Source organism: Oncorhynchus clarkii, chromosome 33, assembly GCF_045791955.1.
Source record: "Oncorhynchus clarkii lewisi isolate Uvic-CL-2024 chromosome 33, UVic_Ocla_1.0, whole genome shotgun sequence".
In the NCBI taxonomy this organism is placed as follows: domain Eukaryota; kingdom Metazoa; phylum Chordata; class Actinopteri; order Salmoniformes; family Salmonidae; genus Oncorhynchus; species Oncorhynchus clarkii.
In genome coordinates, this window is record NC_092179.1 from 1,336,325 (window position 1) to 1,361,605 (window position 25,281).

A 25,281-nucleotide genomic window follows, 5' to 3' on the forward strand; every position below is an offset into this window, starting at 1 on the left:
ATAAGCTTTTATCAACAGGTTAGCGGTTAAAAATGCATATCTTTATGCTTTTGGGGGTCAATGGAAATGTGATAATCATGATGAGTGCTGTTTGTGAAGAGAATAAAGACATGTATTCTATCAAGACACGAGGAAAGCGCATGATTTGTAGAGATAAGCATGAATAGCCTTTGCAAATGGTTTGAAAGATATCCTACTACAATTCCCATTAAAACCTTTTTGGATAGGGGGCAGCATTTTCACTTTTGGATGAACAGCGTGCCCAGAGTGAACAGCCTCCTACTCTGTTCCAGATGCTAATACATGCATATTATTATTAGTATTGGTTAGAAAACACTCTGAAGTTCTAAAACTGTTTGAATGATGTCCGAGTATAACATAACTCATATGGCAGGCAAAAACCTGAGAAAAATCCAACCAGGAAGTGGTAAATCTGATGGTTTGTAGTTTTTCAAAGCTTGGCCTACCAAATACACAGTGTCTATGGAGTCAAGTTGCATTTCCTACGGCTTCCACTAAATGTCAACCGTCTCTAAAGAGGGGCTCATGAGACCTGCTTGAGTCAGTGGTCTGGCATAGTGCCTTGGTCTCATGACGCGCGGTCACGAGAGAGTTAGCTCTCGTTCCAGTGCTTTTCTTCAAACATAGGAATTCTCCGGTTGGAACCTTATTGATGATTTATGTTAAAAAGATACTAAAGATTGATTCCATACATCGTTTGACTTGTTTCTACGACCTGTAATGGAACATTTCGAGTTTTTGTCTGGACGAAGTGCTTGTGCCTCATGAAGATGGTTACTGGGCTACACTAACAACAAGTGGCTATTTGGACATAAATGATGGACTTTATGGAACAAATCAGCCATTTATTGTCGAACTGGGATTCCTGGGAGTGCCTTCTTATGAAGATCATCAAAGGTAAGTGAATATTTATAGTGTTATTTCTAACTTCTGTTGACTCCAACATGGCTGATATTCCTCTGGCTGGATTGGGCTCTGAGCGCCGTTCTCAGATTATGCTTTTTCCGTGAAGTTTTTTTTAAATCTGGCACAGCGGTTGCAGTCTAGCGGAGAAGTCTATCTTTAATTCTGTGAATAACACTTGTATCCTTTATCAATGTTTATTATGATTATTTCTGCAAAATCACTGGATGTTTTGGAATCAAAACATTACTGCATGTAACGTGCCAATGTAACTGAGATTTTTGGATATAAATATGCACATTATCGAACAAAACAAATGTATTGTGTAACATGATGTCCTATGAGTGTCATCGCATGAAGATCATTAAAGATTAGTGATTCATTTTATCTATATTTCAGCTTTTTGTGACTCCTATCTTTGGCTGTAAAAATGGCTGTGTTTTTTTGACTTGGCGGTGATCTAACATAATCATATGTTGTGCTTTCGCTGTAAAGCATTTGTGAAATTGGACACGATGGGTAGATTAACAAGAAGTTTCTTTAATTTGCTGTATTGGACTTTTTAATGTGTGAAAGTTACATATTTCTAAAAAATATTTAGCTATTAGTTGATCTATTTTAATTCGATTAATATTGTAAGGCAAAATATTATGGTTACACAACCTTGTGATGTTGACACGTGGTTCATTTTCATAAATGTCGAACCGAAAGCAATACTTATTTAAAACGTACAGTATAGTGCATTTGTGACCCATTTCAAGAAGCTAGGTGTACATCACTACTTCACAGGAGATGCATTTGAATGTTTAAAAATATATATATATATATTATCAAAGTGTGTTTTTTGTAGAAATGTCTTCTGGAACATTAATAATGACAAACTTGTATGCCATCTGTAAAAATGAATAAAAATGTTATATTACGAGTCTACTTGGTTTAGCCACGGGAAAAAACAGGAACCTTACTGCTAGCCATGATTGCCTGAGATAATCGATGGGCTGGACATGCCGAGAGTAGCACGCTTCTGTCTATAACATGAGCTGCTAAGTATTTGTAGATAAGCCTTGCAACCGCGGATTTTTTGAAAGATATAACGTTAGCCAAGGATAACTGCAAAAGTGTTTTTTCTGCTGTCAACAACATCGCTGAGCAAAGTTTAGCAGGCACTATTGACAAAGCTCAGTGGGAAAAAGTTGTGAGGGACTACTTTCTGCACACAGTTAGTGTGATCCGGAGTGACTTAACACAGCAACGGCCCAAACAAGCTGTAGCTATTTACAAACCAAACGGACAAGATATGCCGCCACCAAGCGTTCTTCCATGTATACGGGTTAAAGTCTAGCTAGCTACATTTGTATTGGTTTTACATTTTTTCAGGAAGTTGTTTTCATTGCAAGTTAAAGCGTACTGTTAGCTAGCTAGCAAACATTAGCTTGCTGGCTCACTAGCTAACTTTACGTGTATAATCTATGTAGCAATTTTATTTGTATCCCAGAAAGCCATTTGCATTGATATGTATAGCCTGTTAGCTAGCTATCTAACATTGAACCTAGATGGTTTGTTTTAGCTACTTGCAGATTCATACTACAGCATTTCATGTGGCTAGCTATGACAATCACTTTGTATTGCTAATAGTACGGGTTGGGGTTTTAGATCATTGTCCAGCTAACTAGCTAGCTAGCATCATGTCTTAACAAAAGACACCACTTCACACACCTGTCTAAATTGATGGGTCATGTGACATCTAGCCACATCTAGTTAAGTGGATGGGTCACTATTGTCTATATGTCTACACATGTGCACATGGCATGGTATGGTGTCATGTGGGTGACTGGTTTTGCTGATGTCAACGTTGTGAACAAAGTGTGCCATGGTGGCAGTGGGATTATGATATGGGCAGGAATAAGCTATGGACAACGACCACGATTGCATTTTATCGATGCCAATTTCAATACACAGAGATGCCATGACGAGATCCCGAGGCCCATTGTCGTGCATTCATCCACCGCCATCACCTCATGTTTCAGCATGACAATGCACAGCCCCATGTTGCAAGAATCTGTACACAATTCCTGGAAGCTGAAAATGTCCCAGTTCTTCCATGGCCTGCATACTCACCAGACATGTCACTCATTGAGCATGTTTGGGATGCTGTTGATTGACGTATACGACAACGTGTTCCAGTTCCCACTGATATCCAGCAACTTTGCACAGCCATTGAAGAGGAGTTGGGACAACATTCCACAGGCCACAATCATCAGCCTAATCAACTCTATGCAAATGAGATGTGTCGTGCTGCATGGGGCAAATGGTGGTTCCACCAGATACTGCCTGGTTTTGTGATCCACACCCTTAACTTAAAAAAAAAGTATGTGACCAACAGATGCATATCTGTATTCACAGTCCTGAAATCCATAGATTAGAGCCTAATATATTTATTTCAATTGGCTGATTTTCTTATTTGAACTCTCCAGCGAGTGGTTCTTCCTTTAAAAGTTGCATCGTACTGCAGCACAGCTTGCAGGCTGCCGCAGAATTCTATGGCACATTATGTAAGTGTCAGCCATTGTTGCCATTAATGCAAGTTAGTGCTAGTTTGACCACCAGAGGGCATCTTTGAGAAGCATTTGACTGTTTTAAATATTGGCTGTTCTAAAGAATTTATGAACACAGTATATGGGACTGATTTAAAGAATTTTAGTTGAATTATTTTTGATTGATATTATGGTGTTTCTATTCCAAGAAAAACAATAAACTAAACCCTCAGGCTTTACGGACAATATGGCGCTGTACAATGTGACCGGTGACTGTGAAAAGCAAAATAATCCGTACATTTCCACACCCAAATTGTAGGCTAACCAAAACTTAAAACAAAGATTCAGTGAAAACTAAAATCTCATTGATTTATCAAGACCAGTCCCCATGCTTGTCTCAGAGCAGCACGAATCGGTGCTGAAATAGTTGACAACACACAGGTAGGCTATTGCTTCAAATCCTATAATAACAATTGGATGACTTTGGGTGTTCCAGTAAGCAAGAATTTGATGCCTTCATTAGCCTATTTTATTCCAATATTTCTGTCATTCAGTATTTTTTATTCCCATAGTAATTAGTTTTGGATCCATCCAGATGTGGTTAGAAAACAATGCATTTGGAGAGCTCGGTAGGAGTCTATTGTCCTGCTGATAAACAATCAAGTGCGGAAGAGCAAGGAACCTTGACTAATTAAACATGTCGGTAAAATACAGTTAGACTTGGGGACTATGGTCACAGACAGTGCTATTCGCCTGTGTTACGCCGATCACGAAGCCCAGGAAAATTAACAGGTATAGTAGGCTACAATACTGTAATGTAGGCCTAGCAATGATCAAAAATAATGCTTAAATCGACTGCTGGACTTTACTGTATGTTGAACATTTTTACATTGTATTCCATTTCCAGCGAGACCATTCAAGCCTTCGACTCACTGATGGTTGAAGATGATGAACGATCGGCAAAGGAAATCTGGAATCTGCTGGCATCACGGTACAACATCACTCTAATCACAGTCAGAAGATAGTTGAAGAAACTTGAGTGGACTTATGAAAAGGCTCTGTAAGACATTATATATATATATATATATATACATACATATACACACAGTTGAAGTCGGAAGTTTACATACACCTTAGCTAAATACATTTAAACTCAGTTTTTCACAATTCCTAACATTTAATCCAAGTAAAAATGCCCTGTATTAGTTCAGTTAGGATCAAAACATTATTTTAAGAATGTGAAATGGCCGAATAATATTAGAGAGAATTATTTATTTCAGCTTTTATTTCTTTCATCACATTCCCAGTAGGTCAGAAGTTTACATGCACTCAATCAGTATTTGGTAGCATTGCCTTTAAATTGATTTAACTTGTGTCAAACGTTTCGGGTAGCCTTCCACAAGCTTCCCACAATAAGTTTGGTGAATTTTTGCCCATTCCTCCTGACAGCGCTGGTGTAACTGAGGGAGGTTTGTAGGCCTCTTGCACGCTTTTTCAGTTCGGCCCACACATTTTCTATGGGATTGAGGTAAGGGCTTTGTGATGGCCACACCAATTTCCTTGACTTTGTTGTCCTTAAGCTATTTTGCCACAACTTTGGAAGTATGCTTGGGGTCATTGTCCACTTGGAAGACCCATTTGCAACCAACTTTAACTTCCTGACGGATGTCTTGAGATGTTGCTTCAATATATCCACATCATTTTCTTGCCTCATGATGCCATCTATTTTGTGTGGCGCAAAAGTCCATCCTGCAGCAAAGCACCCCACAACATGATGCTGCCACCCCCGTGCTTCAAGGTTGGGATGGTGTTCTTCGGCTTGCAAGCCTCCCCCTTTTTCCTCCAAACATAACGATGGTCATTATGGCCAAAGTCAATTGGAGATGTACCTGTGTATGTATTTCAAGGCCTACCTTCAAACTCAGTGCCTCTTTGCTTGACATCATGGAAATATCAAAATAAATCAGCCAAGACCTCAGAAAAAAATGTGTAGACCTCTACAGGTCTGGTTCATCCTTGGGAGCAATTTCCAAACGCCTGAAGGTACCAAGTTCATCTGTACAAACCACAGTATAAAGTACAGTATAAACACCATGGGATCATGCAGCCGTCATACCGCTCAGGAAGGAGACACGTTATTTCTCCTAGAGATTAACGTACTTTTGTGTAACAAGTGTAAATCATTCCCAGAACAACAGCAAAGGACCTTGTGAAGATGCTGGAGGAAACAGGTACAAAAGTATATATATCCACAGTGAAACGAGTCCTATATTGACATAACCTGAAAGGCCTCTCAGCAAGGAAGAAGCCACTGCTCCAAAACCGCCATAAGAAAGCCAGACTATGGTTTCCAACTGCACATTGGGACAAAACTGTTTGGCCATAATGACCATCATTATGTTTGGAGGAAAAAGGGGGAGGCTTTCAAACCGTAGAAGACCTTAGCAATAGTGAAGCACGGGGGTGGCAGCATCATGTTGTGGGGGTGCTAGAAGGCCGGCGATGCCGAATGCCTGAGCTGAACAGGAAGGGGAGCCAAAGCAAAGGCTGGCGTGACAAATGTCACAAATTGAACACTCACAACATGAGCAGATTAACTTTGTAAAAAATAACAATATTTTGGAGATTTCATTTCAAATAACTGGAAGTGAGCATTTGTAATCTGAATAAAGGGAAATGCCATTTGTGAACATGGGGTGAGACATTCGTACTAATTTGTAAATTAAGCCAGTTTGTTATTATGAATTATTTATTTCTGGTTTTGGATTGAGAGAAACCAAAATCCCACCGTGCCTACTTTTCAAAAATCGTCAGTCCACATGTCAAGTGAATTTCCCTCATTGCATTTACCCAAGTTCTCTCTTAACTCCAGGATCGCTGACAGTTTTTTTGTTGCCTGATGCAGGACTCCAGTGGCAGAGGAAAGACTCAGACTGAAAACACCTTCATTAATTGCCACAGTTTAGACTACCGATAGATCGGCGTTCTAACTCCCTCTTGTGACAGTGTGGTACAATGACAAAATGCCACCATCTCCCACTAACAGTCGCGGCATAAGCTCGTAACTTTTAAAGGAAAAACCACTGTATCTCAGTAAAATCTTTGAAATTGTTGTATGTTGCATTTATGTTTTTGTTTTTGTGTAAAATATTTATAAAATATTTTCATCTGGACACTTTCTAATTTTGATATTACTACTATGCAAATTTGCAAAGTAATCATTTCACTGTACTGTTTACACCTTCTGTATCCTGGGCATGTGAAAAATAAACTATAATTTGACAGTCAATATTTTCTTTACTGTAGGTTACTACTTTCACCACTTTTAGTCTTGAAATCTTTGGTTGTTCACTACACTACCTTAATTACTCGGTTTAGCACATGGCCTCGCATGTGAATCCTTAAAGAGATGGGTTGGGCTAAGACTTAAGAGGATATGAACAATGCTGAATAGGTGTAGACAAAGAAGAGCTCTACAGTAGGTGTACCAAAACAAAAAGTTTATCAACTTTCAAAGCAGAATCACTTTCCCATTGTTCCTCAACTGCAGTGTATGATATACCATTTTGTAGCTCTGAGTCTGTACAATTTCACATTTTGCTACATAAGACTGAATTGAGCTGGTCGGTCACATTTGTTTAAAGTAACATACTACAAACCAGAAACATGGAGATAAGACATATATTGTGCACGTACTTCCGTCCCGAGACAGTGTTCCTTCAGTCCCCACCGGCAGGTACAAAAGTAACGTTAGGCTAGTTCTCTTCTCGGTCTATTTAATTTAAACTCTTTTACCCTAGAAATTAAATGACTAATGGTGGAGGACACGTGTCTGTTTGTAATAAAATATGGTGTCTCTAGTTCTATCAGTCTCTGAGCAATTAGAAAGAAACAAAAAGTGTGACTTTCGTCCCAGTTCTCCTCTACTGCATTGGTGTGTGTTTCTCTGTATATGTGTGTGTGAAGTTATTGTCCTGTGAAGTTAAAATTAACACATTCCCACAGTTCCACAGTCTGTCATTCCCACAGTCTGTCATTGATTTCACACAGGTTGTTATACATATGACGTGTCTTAGTTCGTATTTGTGTGCAAGCGCATGAGCTCTTTGTCTTACCTCTTTATGGCTTCTTCCTGTCTTCTCTTCTTATCGTGTTTCTCCTGAAGGTAGGCCCAGTTGGTCTCTTTGCGGACGCGGTCGCTCTCACGGGCGATGTCAGAGGCATTCTGGATGACCAGTCCGTCATAGGCCCTGAGTCCACTGTCCTCCACATACTGGAAGAACCTGCTGAACGATGCTTCCTCCTCTTGAGAAGTCATTGTTTTTCACTGGCAGTGGAGCAGAAAGCACTGCAAGTAGAGGGATAGGGTAGAAACACAGACAGGGCTGAGTTACACGATAAGGAGGTCAAGTCAATAGTAATGATGTCTGGTGTATAACGACGTTGAGCAGGGAAATGACATGCAATGTCCCACTGGGCACAAATATTTGTCAACGTATTGTGACGTGGAGTCTATGTGGAAAATACATTGGATTTGAATAAAGTCATCAATGTAAACTGTTGTTTTGTGGGTGACATTACAACCATAGGATTATGTAATCACTGTAACCAATTTTCAACAGTCAAATCTTGTAAGTAATATGTTGAATTTGAACCATTGAAACAACATCAGATCGTCAGCATTATATCCACTTTCAGGGGCAACGCCCTCATTAACACTGATGAGGCTGTAGTGGTGCGGGTTGAGAGGTTCAAGTACCTTGGTGTCCACATCACCAACAAACTATCATGGTCCAAACACACCAAGACAGTCGTGAAGTGGGCACGACAACACCTTTTCCACCTCAGGAGACTGAAAAGATTTGGCATGGGTCCCCAGATCTTCAAAAAGTTCTACAGCTGCATCGTCGAGAGCATCCAGCCGTAAGGTGCAACAGAGGGTAGTGCGTAAGGCGCAAAACATCACTGGGAAGCTTAGAAGCTTCTACCCCCAAGCCATAAGACTGCTGAACAATTATTCAAATGGCAGCCGGACAATTTACATTGACACCCCCCCCCACACACACACACTTTTGTTTTACATTGCTGCTACTCACTGTTTATTATGTACGCATAGTCACTTTACCCCTACCTACATGTGCAAATTACCTCGACTAACCTGTACATCCGCACATCTTATTGTGTTACTTTATATTTTGTTTTTTACTTTAGTTTATTTAGCAATTATTACACAATTATTTAGCAATTAACTATTTGCTGTACTGCATTGTTGGTTACTGACTTGTAAGTAAGCATTTTACGGTAAGGTTATATTCAGCGCAAGGGACAAATGCATTTGTATTTTATTTAAGGCTAGGCGGCAGTATACTGAATTTCCGCCTGACTGACGTGCCCAAAGTAAACTGCCTGTTACTCAGGCCCAGAAGCTAGGATATGCATATAATTGGTAGAATTTGATAGAAAACACTTTGAAGTGTCTAAAACTGTTAAAATAATGTCTGTGAGTATAACAGAATTGATATGGCAGGAGGTCACAGGCCTTTCCAATGCAAGTCTATGGGTCTATATATAAAAATAGCTCTCAGGTTGCAGAACCTAATCATTCCACTAGATGTCAAGTCTTTATACAGGGTTTCAGGAATGTTTCTTGAAAAACTAGTAGTTTTTCCAAAGTGAATGAGTGCGCGCTCTTCGTTATTTTCGTTTCCTATTGTACACCGTTCTTTCAATCTGAAATATTATCATTTATTTACATATTAGGGTACCTGAGGTTTGATTACAAACATTGTTTGACTTGTTTGGACAAAGTTTACCGGAACTTTCTGGATTCCTTTGTATGCATATTGAAGGAGTCGATTACTGAATCAATGGCGCAAACTAAACAGGCTTTTTTGGGCATAAAGAAGGACTTCATCGAAAAAACAAACATTAATTTGTAGTTGGGACCCTTGGCATTGAAAACAGAGGAAGATCTTCAAAGGTAAGTGATTTATTTAATCGCTATTTGTGGTTTTGTGAAGCCTGTGCTGGTTGAAAAAGTATTTTGACATGGGGCACTGTCCTGAGATAATCGCATGGTATGCTTTCACCATAAAGCCTTTCTGAGATCTGACAATGCAGTTGCATTAAACAAGAAGTTAAGCTTTTAAATGATATAAGACACTTGCATGCTCATGAATGTTTAATATTAAGATTTTGTCATTTGAATTTGGCGCGCACCAATTTCACCGGAGATTATCGACAGGTGTCACGCTAGCGGTTCGCGAGCCCTAAGAGGTTTAATAACAGATTGGGAATTCAGCACACTTTTGGCTGTCTTTTTGAGTGGGTGAATAAAGGTTGAAATCTCATTGATCAACTTCTCAATCAAACGTTACCCACATTTCCACGTTGAAATGACATGGTGTGCCCAGTGGGGTAGTGGTAATTTTTTTGTATGGATCTAGAGTAGATTTGCATTAATATAAAATGTCAACAAAACTGTGTGTGTGTTTGAGCACTAACAGCGTTGTGTATGATTTTGTGAGCATATTTGAAATTATCCTGCCTATCATTGTTGGATTGTGTGTGTAGTTGTTTGAGAGCAAATCTAAAATTTGTGCTAAATGCAAACAAAACCTATGCTTTTTTTCTAGGTCCCATTACCCATATTTAAATAAATTTGTAATGACTAGTTTGAACGGTACACAAATTTAACGAGTGCCATCCTTCAAATATCTTGGTATCTGGCTTGTTGACAAACGACCATTTAAAAAACATGTCACTGAGCTGGTGAAGAAGTTGAAGATCAAGGTTGGTTTCTTTTACAGAAATTAATCATGTCTGACTTTTGTAATTAGGAAGGAAATCGCAGAGGCCACTTTTATGTTTATTTTAGATTATGATATTGTCTACATGCATGCAGCAGCATCTACACTTAAACCACTAGATGCTGTTTTCCATTGTACCCTCAGGTTTATTACTGGTGATGGTTGTAGAACTCACCATTGTGTTTTGTATCAAAATGTGGGTTGGGCCTCTTCGTATGTAAGGAGTGAGCAGAATTATATTGTGTTTATCTACAAAGCACTCATGCAGAAACTTCCTATGCGTCTATCATCATTAATACAATTTAGACTTACAAATGACCAGGCTTGGATTACACTGGATGCCCCTTCAGTCTCCACAGAGTTGGGTAAAGCTGCTTCTAGTTTTTTTGCGCCCTTTATGTGGAACGCCTTACAGAGCTCTTTGAAATGAGATTTTCTGGTCCCCCTTGGTCAGTTCAGAGTAATGGTCAGAGACCTCTATGTTGATAAATGTGTCTGTTTTTCTTAATATTTTTTGTAATTTTGTATATTGTGTGTGTTTGATGTATTTATGCAGGGCTCATCTGCGAAAGAGACCCTAGTCTCAGTATGACTGCCCTGTCAAAATAAGGTTTATATATATATAAATCACAAAGTGATTTTTTGTGAGCCTATGTTGCAGTGCATTTTGGGTGAATTTGGGCATGTTGTTGAGATCCTATTAGCCACACCAGAGACCACAGAGAGATCTGATTGGATGAGAAACCTCTCGCTCAGAGAAACAGTTGCATCATGCCAGAGATACTGGGCACCTTTAACATTGCAGCCGATATTGAAGTTGAGTCGAGACTGACTGATCTACAAATCGCCTCACAAAAAACTACTCATTTTTATTTGATTTATTTGTCAGTCAGTGACAATTTATCAATGAGACATCATGGTTTTGATGCTCTCGAACACAAACAATGGGGGAGTGGTACGGACCTCAGCCAGCTGGTGATATGCAAGCGGTGTGTAGCCCATTGCAAGACTCTACATGGCTAGCAGGCTAACAGGCTGATCTGCTGCTAGCCCAGACTTGCCCCCCCCCCCACAAATGCACACACCGATACATAGCTGATGGGGTGGGAGTGCGTATTTTTGTTTGTATTTATAGGGATTGGAGGATGAGTTTTCTTGTATGTGGTGAGGGGGAAGGTATGTGTGTGTGTGTCCGTGCACATGGGTGTGAATAAATCAAGGTGCAGAATGTAAAAGGAGTTAATCGATCTCTTTTCTCCTTTGTCATTCCCTGCACTCTCACTTACCCGCTCTCTCTTTCTCTCCGCTTGTCCCTCTTTTTCCTATTCTAAATTTCTCCTCTAATCCTTGGCCCAATTCTCCTAGTCCACCCCCCACTCCTTGCTTTCCTGATGGAGTCACAGCTGCATTCTAAAAATGGAATGGAGAGCGAGCCCGGCTGTTGCCAGGCAACAGCATCTCACGGTGGAGGGTGACATAATGCAGAAAAGGGAGTTCCTAATTCATCGTTTGAGACACATTTGTTCCGCCTCAGAGACGGGAAGCGTGAAATTTTATATCTGCAGTGGTTTGTGGTGAGCAGTGCACCACCAATATAGCTACAATGGACATAGATTCTGTATACAACTGACAATAACAAATAGTGTGAATACAAATAACAATATGGATAGACAGTATGCACAATATAATGGACTTACTGTATACTCCAAGGGTTTTTTTGAGGACTGTCTTTCCCTATTAACATATACTGTATACAACCAACAACATATAGCTCATAGTAGGGAGACTACATTCTACAATCAATGTTGACAGTAGAGCATTGAAACAGATCCATAGGCAGACGCTGAAGCGGAACCAGAAAACAGAATAAAAGCAGGATAGTGTAGCAGGCAAAGGGGAATGATACTTACAGTGGCTGGGTAGTGCTGGGGTCAGACCAAGGTAACCTAGAGGTTGACCACACTAGTGGGTGTTCAGTCCTGTCCACCACACAGGCTAGGAGGGAGGAGAGGGGGCTGAGCTGCAGGTAAGCAGGATCACCCGGAGCTTAGCACCATAGAGCCCCCAGTGGTACAGAGCATGACAGAGGAGAGAGCCTGGTAGTGCTGCTGCTTCTGTTGGAGATCACAGGGACGCATGAGGAGGAAGAGGAGGAGGAGGTTGACCATCTTCCAGTGACTGAGTACCGCGTTGTAAAAAAGCAAGGGCCACCTCCAACCTCAGTGACGGACAGATATTCAGGCACAGAAGGGGCACCCAGGACACTGCAAGCTGGGCTGGACACAGACAACCGCTGGTTCCCCCTCCCTAGAACAGTTCAGACACACATTCTTGCATCAGTCGTCACTAGAAACAGCAGGCTGTGGTGCTGTCACGGCAACCCGCGAGCATCCAGCTCCCTCCCTAGTTGCTTGGCTCCTCCTTCCTCCGCTGCGGCTGTGTTTCTCTCTGTGTCACACACACATATCCACACAGACACACACTGTTCTCTCACATACACACAACACAGCAAAACAAACTGAGAAGGCTAGGTGCAGGAGGCAGCGATCAGAAGCAGAAATGGTCCAGGGCAACTCTCACTCCCTGGTGATGGTGTCACCTCCTTGGCAGTCTGGCTCTCTATCACATTCCAGCTGCCTCACATGATGATGCAGTAGTAGCCTCACAGGCAGCCTGACAAGCAGAGTGGCAGAGCGGCTGTGAATTAATCCCTGATTCCGAGTGGTAAACCACAACACAGATGAAGAACAAGTGTGCTAATCTACACTTCCCATCCCTTCTACTTCAATCTCCTCCCCTGCTCCTCACTGGCTCGCAACTGCCTGTTCTCCTTCGCTCTACCCCCACAATTCGGTATCTCTTCCACACATCCTTATGCTCTGTTTCATCTCTCTCTCCAGATAATTAGTTTTCAAACAAAGGTTAGTATTTATCAATTTGGAACTTGACTGGAAAGTGTGCGTATCTCCATGCACATCTCAGACCATGCTTATGCCCAACTTCTCGTGTTTGATCAATTATATTGGAATTATAATAACGGTAGGCTAATGAAAACATTAAAACGTAGGCCTAATGTAAAAACAGATGCATTTGTCGTTGGTAAGGAGATTGCATAGCAGCATGTAGCCTAATATGTTTCTTTAACTTTTATTATGTAGGCCGAAATCATTATCATATTGCAGGACTTGTCTCTCCTTTTATGACATTCCCACCACGCAACAAACATTAGGCTACTATTTCGCCATCACTCATTTAATAGTCACACATGCTAGAAAGTAAATAGATCAGTAGCCTATTTAAATTATTTGACAGTATGGGTAGAGCAGGCTACAGTGTCGTATTTTCCATAGAAGTGTGCTGTAGCATTTACTTTCAAATAGTTTGAATAGACAATCAAACTTGCAGAATGCATGGCCAGTGTTTGGCACTCGCAAAGTGACACATTGTCTAGCTAGCTAGCTAATAGTCAACACAAAATACTCCACTATGCAAGTAACCATTTCACTACACCTTCTGGATCCTGTGCATGTGACAAATTAACTTAGATTTTATTTGATATAGAATGTGTTTACCAGTGACGGTAATGTGAAGAGCATGACCTTTACCAAAGTGAAATTAGGATATAACGTTAGGCCAATGAGACATTGTCCAAGTTCTAAAATTCTCTGGTAGAATGCCCCGTTTTTATTTAATCACGCTCACAACCGTCAGCTATTTTCTGTAATTGGCTCGGCATTCACTTGTAAATAATGATCTTGAGTTTATTTTCCTATAATATTTGTATTTTATTTTTTTTTACCTTAATTTAACTAGTCAAGTCAGTTAACAACAAATTCTTATTTTCAATCTTGCAACCTTTCGGTTACTAGTCCAGCACTCTAACCACTAGGCTACCTGCCTCCACAATAATGAAGACAAATGAGCTAAAGTAAAGACCCTGTCAGCTACATGATATGGTCATTATTTGGACTGGCTGGCCACTTAACTTAGAGGCGAAAGAAACGCAAACCTATTTAGGCGAGGTGCTGGCTAGCGGAGTGGAACACTAAAAAAAATAAAGGCGAGCCGCACACTCTAGGAGCTCAGATGCAAAAAAAATGTATGTCCAACATTTTGACAGACAAGCTGTCTTTATCAGGGTATAATGACAAACACTGTGAGACTCGTTTATATAGTGTCAAAAGACACACACATGTGTCTGTAATCATGGCCGCGTGATGTATTAAAATAGCATACAAAAAACAAATGATAGGGTATGATCATAGATACAATTTAGCTACATAAGCCTACAAACAATTACAATAGAAAAATCATGATAATCACAAGAATGGCTTCAGATCAAAGTCTACATTGAGACCAAAGGGAGCAAGGGTCTTTAAATTAAAGATCCAGGCAGCCTCTCGTTTTAACAATAAATTGTCGAGGTCACCCCTTCTCCTAGGGAGAGGGACATGTTCGATGCCATTATAACGTAGAGATGAAATCGAGTGGTTTTCCTTCAAAAAATGGGCCGCAATGGTATATTTTGTACGATGCTCCGAGATACGGCAGGGTAGCCTAGTGGTTAGAGTGTTGGACTAGTAACCGGAAGGTTGCAAGTTCAAACCCCTGAGCTGACAAGGTACAAATCTGTCGTTCTGTCCCTGAACAGGCAGTTAACCCACTGTTCCTAAGCCGTCATTGAAAATAAGAATTGGTTCTCAACTGACTTGCCGAGTTAAATAAAGGTAAAAAAAAAATACGTATTTTTAATTCGCACTTTGTTTTACCCACATAATTTTTACCACAAGGACACATTATAAGATAAATTACTGCCTTAGTGGAGCACGTGATAGCACCTTTTGATTGGGATCTGTTTCCTTGTTTGGGGGTGTTCGAAGGATCTACATTTATAAGTACCATTGCATTGAGCATGGCCATTAATTTGTAGTTTCCATCCAGTAGGGGTGCAAATACACGTTGTGCAGGAACATCCTGGGGTGGAAAATCAGAGTTTACCTATTGATCTCTGAGGTTTCTGCCCCGTGAGATTACGACCAAGGGATGGTCCGAAAACACATTACCGACCGATACTCATCATCAGATCTTAGAATGTGCCAATGTTTGTGAACGATTCCCTTCATTTGTTCAGAGCACTTTGAATAGCAGGTAGTTAGAATGCAAGAATGCTTATTTTTGTGAGACTGACCTTGAAAAAGGTCATGCTTTGTTTAGAATTTTCTCAATGGCAGTATTAATCTGACCATGTTTGTACCCCCTCTCCTTGAATTATCTTTGTGGCTCAGACATATTTCTTTCGAAATCTGAACGTTTTTTACAAATTCTTTTGATTCAACAGAATTGGCTGTAGGGCAAACTGTTTTTCAAGGGAAGTGGAGGACATCTATCAGCCCTCAACAAACTGTTATGGTCAGTAGGTTTCCTGTAAAGATCAGTGTATAGAACATTATCTTCACACAAGATCAGAAGATCAAGAAAACTGATTTGACGTGTATCAGATTGCGTAATAAATCTTAGATGCTCAGAACAGGAGTTAAGAAAAGCATGGAACGCCTGAAGCTGTTCTGTATCACCCCTCCATAGAACAAAAATATCATAAATAAACTGTTTCCAAATAATGATGTTAGGCAAGAAAACATTTTTGAGAGGATTGAAAATAGACTGTTTCTCCATGTAACCCACATACAGATTAGAATAGTTATGAGCCATGGGTGATCCCATAGCAGTACCCATCTTCTGAATAAAGAAATAATTTAGAAACATGAAGTAGTTGTGTCTGAGTACTATTTCAGCCAGTGTTATAATACATGCACTGGAAGGTAGTTCATTAGGGTCACATTGCAGAAGAAAATGTTCCCCGTGTGGAATATTTGTGTATAATGACTCAACATCAAAAGTAACTAACAAAGTATCCTCAGGGAGGGGATCAAGAGATTCAATAATAGAGATCATACTGGTGGTGTCCTTTACACAGGAGGGGAGCTGTTCTGCAAGTGGTCCAATAAAAAAAGAACAAAAGTCGATAGAGGGCCCGTGACTGCATCAATGCCCACTACAATAGGGCGTCCTGGAGGTTTGTAAACATTCTTGTGTAATTTCGGCAAAGTATAAAAAGTGGCAAATTTAGAGTTTTCAATAGCCAAAAGGTTGTATTATTTTTTGGCTATCTGACCAGAACTTATATACCCATCTAGGACAGTACAGATCGTGTTCTGAAATTGGGGAGGGGTCATTTCTGAGTTTCTTGTAAAAGGTGTTGTCAAACAGTTGTCTATGACACTCATTTACATAAACTGTCCTATCCATGAGTACAACCTACCCACCCTTATCAGCAGGGCGGGTAAGAACTGACGTATCAGATTGTAATTCAAGCAAAGCTTGTTTATATTCTTCTGTAAATTATGGAAAGATATGTACTTAAGGAGATGAACAACATCTTTTTCAACAAGTCTGCAATATGTCTCCATAGAGTGATTGTGATTGGCAGGAGGTACAAAATAACTCTTACTTCCAAAAGTAGTCGGAGTATTTGCAGGTGAGCAACCTACATGTTCAGTAGAAATATCCCCGCACATTGACTCTGTACCGCTACAACCTGTATATAGCCTCGCTACTGTTATTTTCACTGTCATTTTACAGTTGTAAAAAATGTTTTTACTTATTTATTGTTTACCTAATACCTATTTTTTACTTTAAAATTGCACTGTGGGTTAGGTGTTGTAAGTAAGCATTTAACTGTAAGGTTAATACCTGTTGTATTCGGCGCACGTGACAAATAAACTTGGATTTGATTAGGCTCTAACTAGAAAAGCAAACGGCTCTGGGATATGAATATTAATGTCAGCTAGGGAGCTAGCCAGCTAACGTTAGCTAGCTTGCTAACAGTCCACTCTAGCTTAAGACATATAGCTATCTAGGTAAACAATGAACCAAGGTAGGTAAATAAAGTGTAAGATCACACACGTCAAGTAACGTTAGCTAACGAGCCAGCCAGCTAACGTTAGCTAGTTAAACAACAATGAAGACAGTGCCAACAATGCCACAGTGCTGGAAGCTAACCAACCAGGTGCAATGTTAACTAGCTAACATTAGGCTCTAACTAGAAAAGAAAATGGCTCTGGGATATAACTAGCAATGTCAGCAGGGAGCCAGCCAGCTAACGTTAGCTAGCTAGCTGACAGTACACTTTAGCTAAAGACATGTAGACAATGAACCTAGCTAGGTAAACAATGTTTAAGATCACAAACATCACGTAACATTAGCTAACGAGGCAGACAGCTAATATTAACTAGTTAAAACTCCTTAGGAATCGGTGTCCCGCTTGCAGATCAACTTCCGGTTTAACTGGAGGGTGCGTAAATCAAATCAATTCTAATAATTATTATAGTGGTTAAACATTTTAGGTACATATAAGTGTCTTATATCAGCTGAAGCTTACATTATTGTTAATCTAACTGCACTGTCAGATTTACAGTAGCTATTACAGAGAAAACATGCCATGTGATTGTTTGAGGACGGCGACCCACATCAAAATATTTTTCCCACCGGCCAGGTTTCATACATTCACATATAAAGATTAAATATTCACTTACTTTTTGAAAATCTTCCCTGATTTGTCATCCAAAGGTTCCCAGAGATAACATGAAATGTTGTTTTGTTAGATAATATCCTTTTTTATATCCCAAAATGTCTGTATAGTTGGCCCCATCGATTTGAGTTATCCACTCACTCAACAGAGAAAGGATTCCGAAAATGCAGAGAAAGGAATCCGAAAATCTACCCCTAAACTTTCTTTCAACAAGTCAAAATACGTTTGTATTTACTCATCAGACACCCTAAAATGTAATCAAACTATAATACATCTTTCGGATGTTTTTTTTTTTTAGCAGGTGCGCAACTTCATCATGGCGCGCGATGACACGGATTTTGAAGACTGTGTCCTCATACAAAAACGTATTTCTTATTCGTTTTTGAAGTTACAAGCCTGAAACTGTGAACATAGACTGCTGACACCCTGTGGAAGCCATAGGAATTTGAGCTATTTTAGGGAGCTGTTTTGAGCTTTCTCTTGCATTTCTAAGAGGATGGTCTCTCCAAAAAAAAAAATCCAGTTGGTGTTTCTTTGGATTTTCTCCTACCATATTTATTGTGTTATATTCTGCTACATTATTTTAACATTTCTACAAATGTCAAAGTGTTTTCTTTCCAATGTAGCTAGCTAACGCTAGACTGTCTTACCTGTATACATCATCATGCATGATGGACATGTCTCCCTGTCAAGAATGCCATACCACGGTTGCCCTTAGATTTAAACCCGGAGACAGGTGGTTTGTTCATCTCTTTAGCTGTCATTCTCTAATTCCACTGATTTCAAAACTTGATCCTCCAGAAAGTGGAGAGCAGCACTTATGCAGCTCCACACAACAATACATTTTAAAAAAAGCAGCTTTCAACAGGATTACCAACACAGACTGACGAACTCAAATAGACAGAAGCCTTCTACATGGCAGACAAATCTGAACTCATCTCTTGGCATGTCCAGCCCACTCATTATCTCAACCAATCATGGTTGCTGTCTTTTCTGTGGCTTAACCAACAAGGTTTGTAATTTAACAATTTTATTCGTATTTACAGATGCCATGCAAGTTTTTTATTAAGGCACATGAAAGTTTACATGTTCGAGAAGGCATTTCTGCCAAAATAACGCATTTTGATTTTAAAAAATGTTTTATGTTCAAAACGGCTCTCCTGTGAAGTTCTGATTTTTGACATACACCTAGTTTCCCGAATCGGGTAACAAATGATTGTGGGAGCTGTCTTGTTAGACTGCAGTGCAGCTTTTTACATTATCGATCAGAGTCTGCTGTTGGAAAAAGTTGTGTGCTATGGCTTTACATCACCTGCTATAATGGGGATAAAGAGTTACTTGTCTAGCAGAACACAGAGGATGTTCTTTAATGGAAGCCCCTTAAACATAACTCAGGCAGAATCAGGAATTCCCCAGGGTAGCTGTTTAGGCCCATTGCTTTTTACAATCTTTACTAATGATTTGCTGACTCAACACTTTTACACGTCAACTACTACAGCGACGGAAATGACTGCAACACTTAACAAAGAGCTGCAGTTAGTTTCAGAATGGGTAGCAAGGAATAAGTTAGTCCTAAACATTTCCAAAAACGAAAAGTATTATATTTGGGACAAATTATTCACTAAACCCTAAACCTCTACATCTTGTAATGAATAATGTGGAAATTGAGCAAATTGAGGTGACTAAACTGCATGGAGTAACCCTGGAATGAAATGTTGAAATATTTTAACTGTCATGGTTAAAACATATTGATACAACAGTAGCTAAGATGGGGAGAAGTCTGTCCATAATAAAAGCACTGCTCTGCCTTCTTAACAACACAATCAAAAAGGGAGGTCCTACAGGCCCTGGTTTTGTCGCACCTGGACTACTGTTCCGTTGGCTCAGAACAGGACAGCACGGCTGGCCCTTAAAAGTAAACGGAGAGCTAAAATTAATGACATGCATGTCAATCTCTCATGGCTCAAATTGGAAGAGTGATTGACTTCCTCATTACTTGTTTTTGTAAGAGGTGTTGACAAGCTGAAGGTACTTAAAAATAATAGCACACAGCTCGGACACCCATGCATACCCCACAATACATGTCACCAGGTCTCTCTTCACAGTCCCCAAGTCCAGAACAGACTATGGGAGGCACACAGTACTACATAGAGCCATGACTACATGGAACTCTACTCCACATCAGGTATCTGATGCAAGCAGTAGAATCAGATTTAAAAAGCAATTAAAATACACCTTATGGAACAGCAGGACTGTGAAGTAACACAAACATAGGCACAGGCACATGCATACACACACATGATAACATATATCGTGTTCAGGATAGGGGGCGGTATTTCCCCTTTGGATGAATAGCGTGCCCATAGTAAACTGTATAAAAATCTGTCTTAATTTGCTAATATATGCATATTATTATTATTATTGGATAGAAAACACTCTGAAGCTTCTAAAACCGTTTGAATTATGTATGTGAGTATAACAGAACTCACAGGGCAGGCCATCTTCCAAACTAGTTTTGGAATCCTGAAAGTTGGGGCAACTTTGACGTCTTCGCCCCCTCCCTTCCCAACCAGTTATGGATCTGGAAACACTTCCTATGTCTTCCACTAGATGTCCTCATTCGTTTAATGGTGCATATGCTGTGAACTTTGACCCAATGGGGTCAAAAACTGTAGGTGTCGCGAGTATTTTTGTGTGCGTGAAGGCGCGCTTTGGACAGAGAGCTTCCTTTGTTCCAGTCAGCCCCAGATGAACTAGGATTGTCCGGTTGGAATGCCATTCGTTTTGTACGTTTATAACATCCTGAAGCTTGATTCTGCACTTAGTTTGACCAGTTTCGTCGACCTGTAACATGTAATTTGGAAGTTTTGATGCGCAATTATTCTGGACCAGAAGTCATTTTTTGGGCATTTGAGCTGAAAGTGGTAGCATATGCTACTACATGGACACTAGAATTGAACATTATGAAACAAAACGATGTTTTGGGTAAGTATGACTCCTTCCACTACATTCTGATCGAAGACCATCAAAGGTAAGGGAATATTTATGTTGTAATTTTGTATTTCTGTTGATTCCAACATAGCGGAGAAATATTGTTACGTCTGAGCGCCGTCTCAGATTATTGCATAGTAAACTAATTCCATAACGTAAAAAAAAATGTGACACAGCGGTTGCATTAAGAACAAGTGTATCTTTCTAACTATATGTAGAACATGTATCTTTAGTCAAAGTTTATGATGAGTATTTCTGTTATCTGGCGTAGCTTTCTATAATTTCTCCGGACATTTTGGAGAATTTTCTGAACATGGCGTCAATGTAAACCGAGATTTATGGATATAAAATGCATATTATCGAACAAAACATAAATGTACTGTGTAACATGTCATATTACTGTCATCTGATGAAGATTTTCGAAAGGTTAGTTAGTGAATGATTTTTCTTATACCTCTTAAGTCTACCCCCTACTTTTTCGAACATTCTGTTAAAAATCGCGCAACTTTTCAGCGTCCTGCTACTCATGCCAGGAATATAGTATATGCATATGATTAGTATGTGTAGATAGAAAACACTCTGAAGTTTCTAAAACTGGTTAAATCACGCCTGTGACTATAACAGATCGTGTGTTTCATTGAAAAGCGCAAGAAAAACTGCTCTCTGAAAGCTCAAAATTATTTCCATGCGTCACTTTCAAGGGGGCACAAAAGGGCACAAAATTAATTATCGACCTGCATGCAATTCCTACAGATTCCACACGATGTCGCCATTGTCGTCATTTTCAAGGGACTTTTTTCTTTGTAAATCCAACTAACTGGATTCCATTTCTTCCGGTCTCCACCAGGATGTTTTGAATGTGCACATTGGCAGCCATTGATTTGAAAACGAGGAGCTATTGAATATACATCGCCCTGTAATCATTTTGATAGATTATAAACGTTTACTAATACCTAAAGTTGGATTACAAAAGTATTTCGAAGTGTTTTGTGAAAGTTTATCGTCGACTTTTTTAATTTTAAAAAATGACGCAGCGTTTAAAAACGATGTTTTTTTCTGAATGACACAGCTTCCATAGAAAGCTATTTTGGGTATATATGGACCGATTTAAACGAAAAAAAAGACCCAATAGTGATGTTTATGGGGCATATAGGAGTGCCAAGAAAGAAGCTTGTCAAAGGTAATGAATGTTTTATATTTTATTTCTGCGTTTTGTGTAGCGCCGGCTAAGCTATATATTTGTTTACATCGCATTCAGGCATTTTGAGGTGTTGCATGCTATCAGATAATAGCTTCTCATGCTTTTGCCGAAAAGCATTTTAAAAATCTGACTTGTTGGCTAGGTTCACAACGAGTGTAGCTTTAATTCAATTCCCTGCATGTGAATTTTGATGAAGGTTTGAGTTTTAACGAGTACATTTAGCATTTAGCGTAGCGCATTTGCATTTCCAGGTGTCTACTTGCGACATCTGCGTCTCAAGTAGGAGCAAGAAGAAACTATAGTTTTGGCAAGTCGGCTAGGAAATCTACTTTGTGCATGACACAAGTATTTTTTCCAACAATTGTTTTTCAGAAATATTATTTCACTTATAATTCAGTATCACAATTCCAGTGTGTCAGAAGTTTACATACACTAAGTTCACTGTGCCTTTAGCTTGGAAAATTATGTCATGGCTTTAGAAGCTTCTGGTAGTCTAATTGACATTGTTTGAGTCAGTTGGAGGTGTACCTGTGGATGTATTTCAAAGCCTACCTGCAAACTCAGTGCCTCGTTTCTTGACAGTATGGGAAAAGCTAAATACATCAGCCAAGATGCCTTGGGAGCAATTTCCAAATGCCTGAAGGTAACATGTTCATCTGTATCAACAATAGTATGCAAGTTTAAACACAATGGGACCAAGCAGCCGTCATACCACTCAGGAACGAGACGCATTCTGTCTCCTAGAGTTAAATATATTTTGGTGCGACAAGTGCAAATCAATCCCAGAACAACAGCAAACAACCTTGTGAAGATGCTGGAGGAAACCTATATTCACATTAAAATGAGTTCTATATCAACATAACCTGAAAGGCCGCTCAGCAAGGAATAAGCCACTGCTCCAAAACTGCCATAGAAAAGCCAGACTACGGTTTGCGACTACACATGGGGACAAAGATCATATTTTTTTTTCGAAAAAGGACCTCTGATGAATCAAAAATGTAACTGTTTGACCATAATGACCATTGTTTTATTTGGAGGAAAAAATGAGAGGCTTGCAAACTGAAGAATACCATCCCAACCGTGAACCACGGGGTGGCAGAATCGTGTTGTGGGGGGGTGCTTTGCTGCAGGAGGCACTGGTGCACTTCATAAAATAGATGGCATCATGAGACAGATAAATTATGTGGATATATTGAAGCAACATCTCAAGACATCTGTCAGGAAGTTAAAGCTTGGTCGCAAATGGGTCTTCCAAATGGACAATGACCCAAAGCAAACTTACAAAGTTGTGGCAAAATGGCTTAACTTCTTGAGTGTATGGGGCAGGATTTTTGTTTTTGGCAAAAAAAACATACCCATTTGAAACGGCCTATTTCTCAGGCCCAGAAACTAGAATATGCATATAATTCAGTCAGTAGGATAGAAAAAACTCTAAAGTTTCCAAAACTGTCTAAATATTGTCTGTGAGTAAAACAGAACTGATATTGCAGGTGAAAACCTGAGGGAAATCAAACCAGGAAGTGGCTTCTATTTGAAAGCTCCATGTTCTATAGCCTGCCTTCACTCCATTTTAACGGATATCAACCAGATTCCTTTCCCTATCGCTTCCTCAAGGTGTCAGCAGTTTTTAGACATAGTTTCAGGCTTTTATTTTGAAAAATGAGCAAGAAAGATAACATCGCGTCAGTGGATAGCTGGGTGTTCACATGAGTTTTGCTTGCGCAACAGAGTGGGGCAGCCATTGTCGCTCCCTTTCCTATCGAAAAAGCGACAGTCCCAGTTTATATTTTATCGATTATATATTTTATATTTGATATATTTGTAATTTTCGTCTGCGATGTCGTGACCGCTCGAGCCTGTGGATATCTGAACATAACGCGCAAGACAAATAGAGGTATTTTGGATATCAACAAAAGGAACATTTTTGTGTAACTGGGAGTCTCGTGAGTGAAAACATCCAAAGATCATCAAAGGTAAGCGATTTAATCTATTGCTTTTCTGACTTTCGTGGCCAATCTACTTGGCTGCTAGGTGTTTGTAATATTTTGTCTACTGAGAGAGATGTTCTTACATAAACGCTTGTTATGCTTTCGCTGAAAAGCTGTATTAAAATCTGACACGCCAGGTGGATTAACAACAAGCTAAACTGTGTTTTGCTATATTGCACTTGTGATTTCATGAAAATTAAATATGTTTAGTAATTGAATTGGAATTTGGCGCACTGCAATTTAGCGGGTGTTGATGAAAATGATCCCGCTAAAGGGATAGGTGCGTCAAGATGAACCTCTCTGGGATATGTGGGGAGATAGCGTCTCACCTGGCCAGAGAAAATGCAGAGCGCCAAATTCAAATAAATTACTATAAAAATCTAACTTTCATGAAATCACACATGCAAGATAGCAAATTAAAGGTACACTTGTTGTGAATCCAGCCAACATGTCAGATTTCAAAAAGTATTTTCGAAGAAAGCAAACGATGCTATTATCTGAGGATAGCACCATAGTAAACAAAGAGAGAAAAGCATATTTCAACCCTGCAGGTGCGACACAAAACGTAGAAATAAAAATATAATTGCCTTACCTTTGACGAGCTTCTTTCGTTGGCACTCCAATATGTTCCATAAACATCACAAATTGTACTTTTGTTCGATTAATTCCGTCGATATATATCCAAAATTTGGAGCGTTTGATCCAGAAAAACACAGGTTCCAGGTTGAACAACGTGACTACAAACTATCTCAAAAGTTACCTGTAAACTTTGCCAAAACATTTCAAACTGCTTTTGTAATACAACTTTAGGTATTTGTTAACATAAATAATAGATAAAATTGAAGACGGGATGATCTGTGTTCAATACAGGAGGAAAGCAAACTGTAGCATGCTTTCTGGTCACGCGCCTCTATCTAACAGTACACTTCAAGTTACCCTCGTTCAAGATGGCTGTACTTCTTCATTACACAAAGGAAAAACCTCAACCAATTTCTAAAGACTGTTGACATCCAGTGGAAGCGATGGAAACAGCAAAAAGGTCCGGATTCCCAATGAAAACTCATTGAAAAGAAAGTGACCTAAAAAAACTAAAATCTGAATGCTTTGTCCTCGGGGGTTTGCCTGCTAAATAAGATATGTTATACTCACAGACACGATTCAAACAGTTTTAGAAACTTCAGAGTGTTTTCTATCACAATCCACTAATGATATGCATATCTTATCTTCTAGGGATGAGTAGCGGGCA

General features: G+C 39.6%; 1 protein-coding gene across 1 annotated transcript in view; it reads right to left on the reverse strand.

The window, feature by feature from the left end:
• LOC139393101 (neuronal tyrosine-phosphorylated phosphoinositide-3-kinase adaptor 2a) overlaps nucleotides 1-7,776 on the reverse strand; it is a 97,757-nt gene extending 89,981 nt beyond the window's left edge. Inside the window, exon 1 of the mRNA XM_071141451.1 lies at nucleotides 7,574-7,776. Within this exon, the coding sequence (XP_070997552.1) occupies nucleotides 7,574-7,776 (203 nt within the window). The remainder of the gene's footprint in view (nucleotides 1-7,573) is intronic.
• Nucleotides 7,777-25,281: the final 17,505 nt, after the last annotated feature.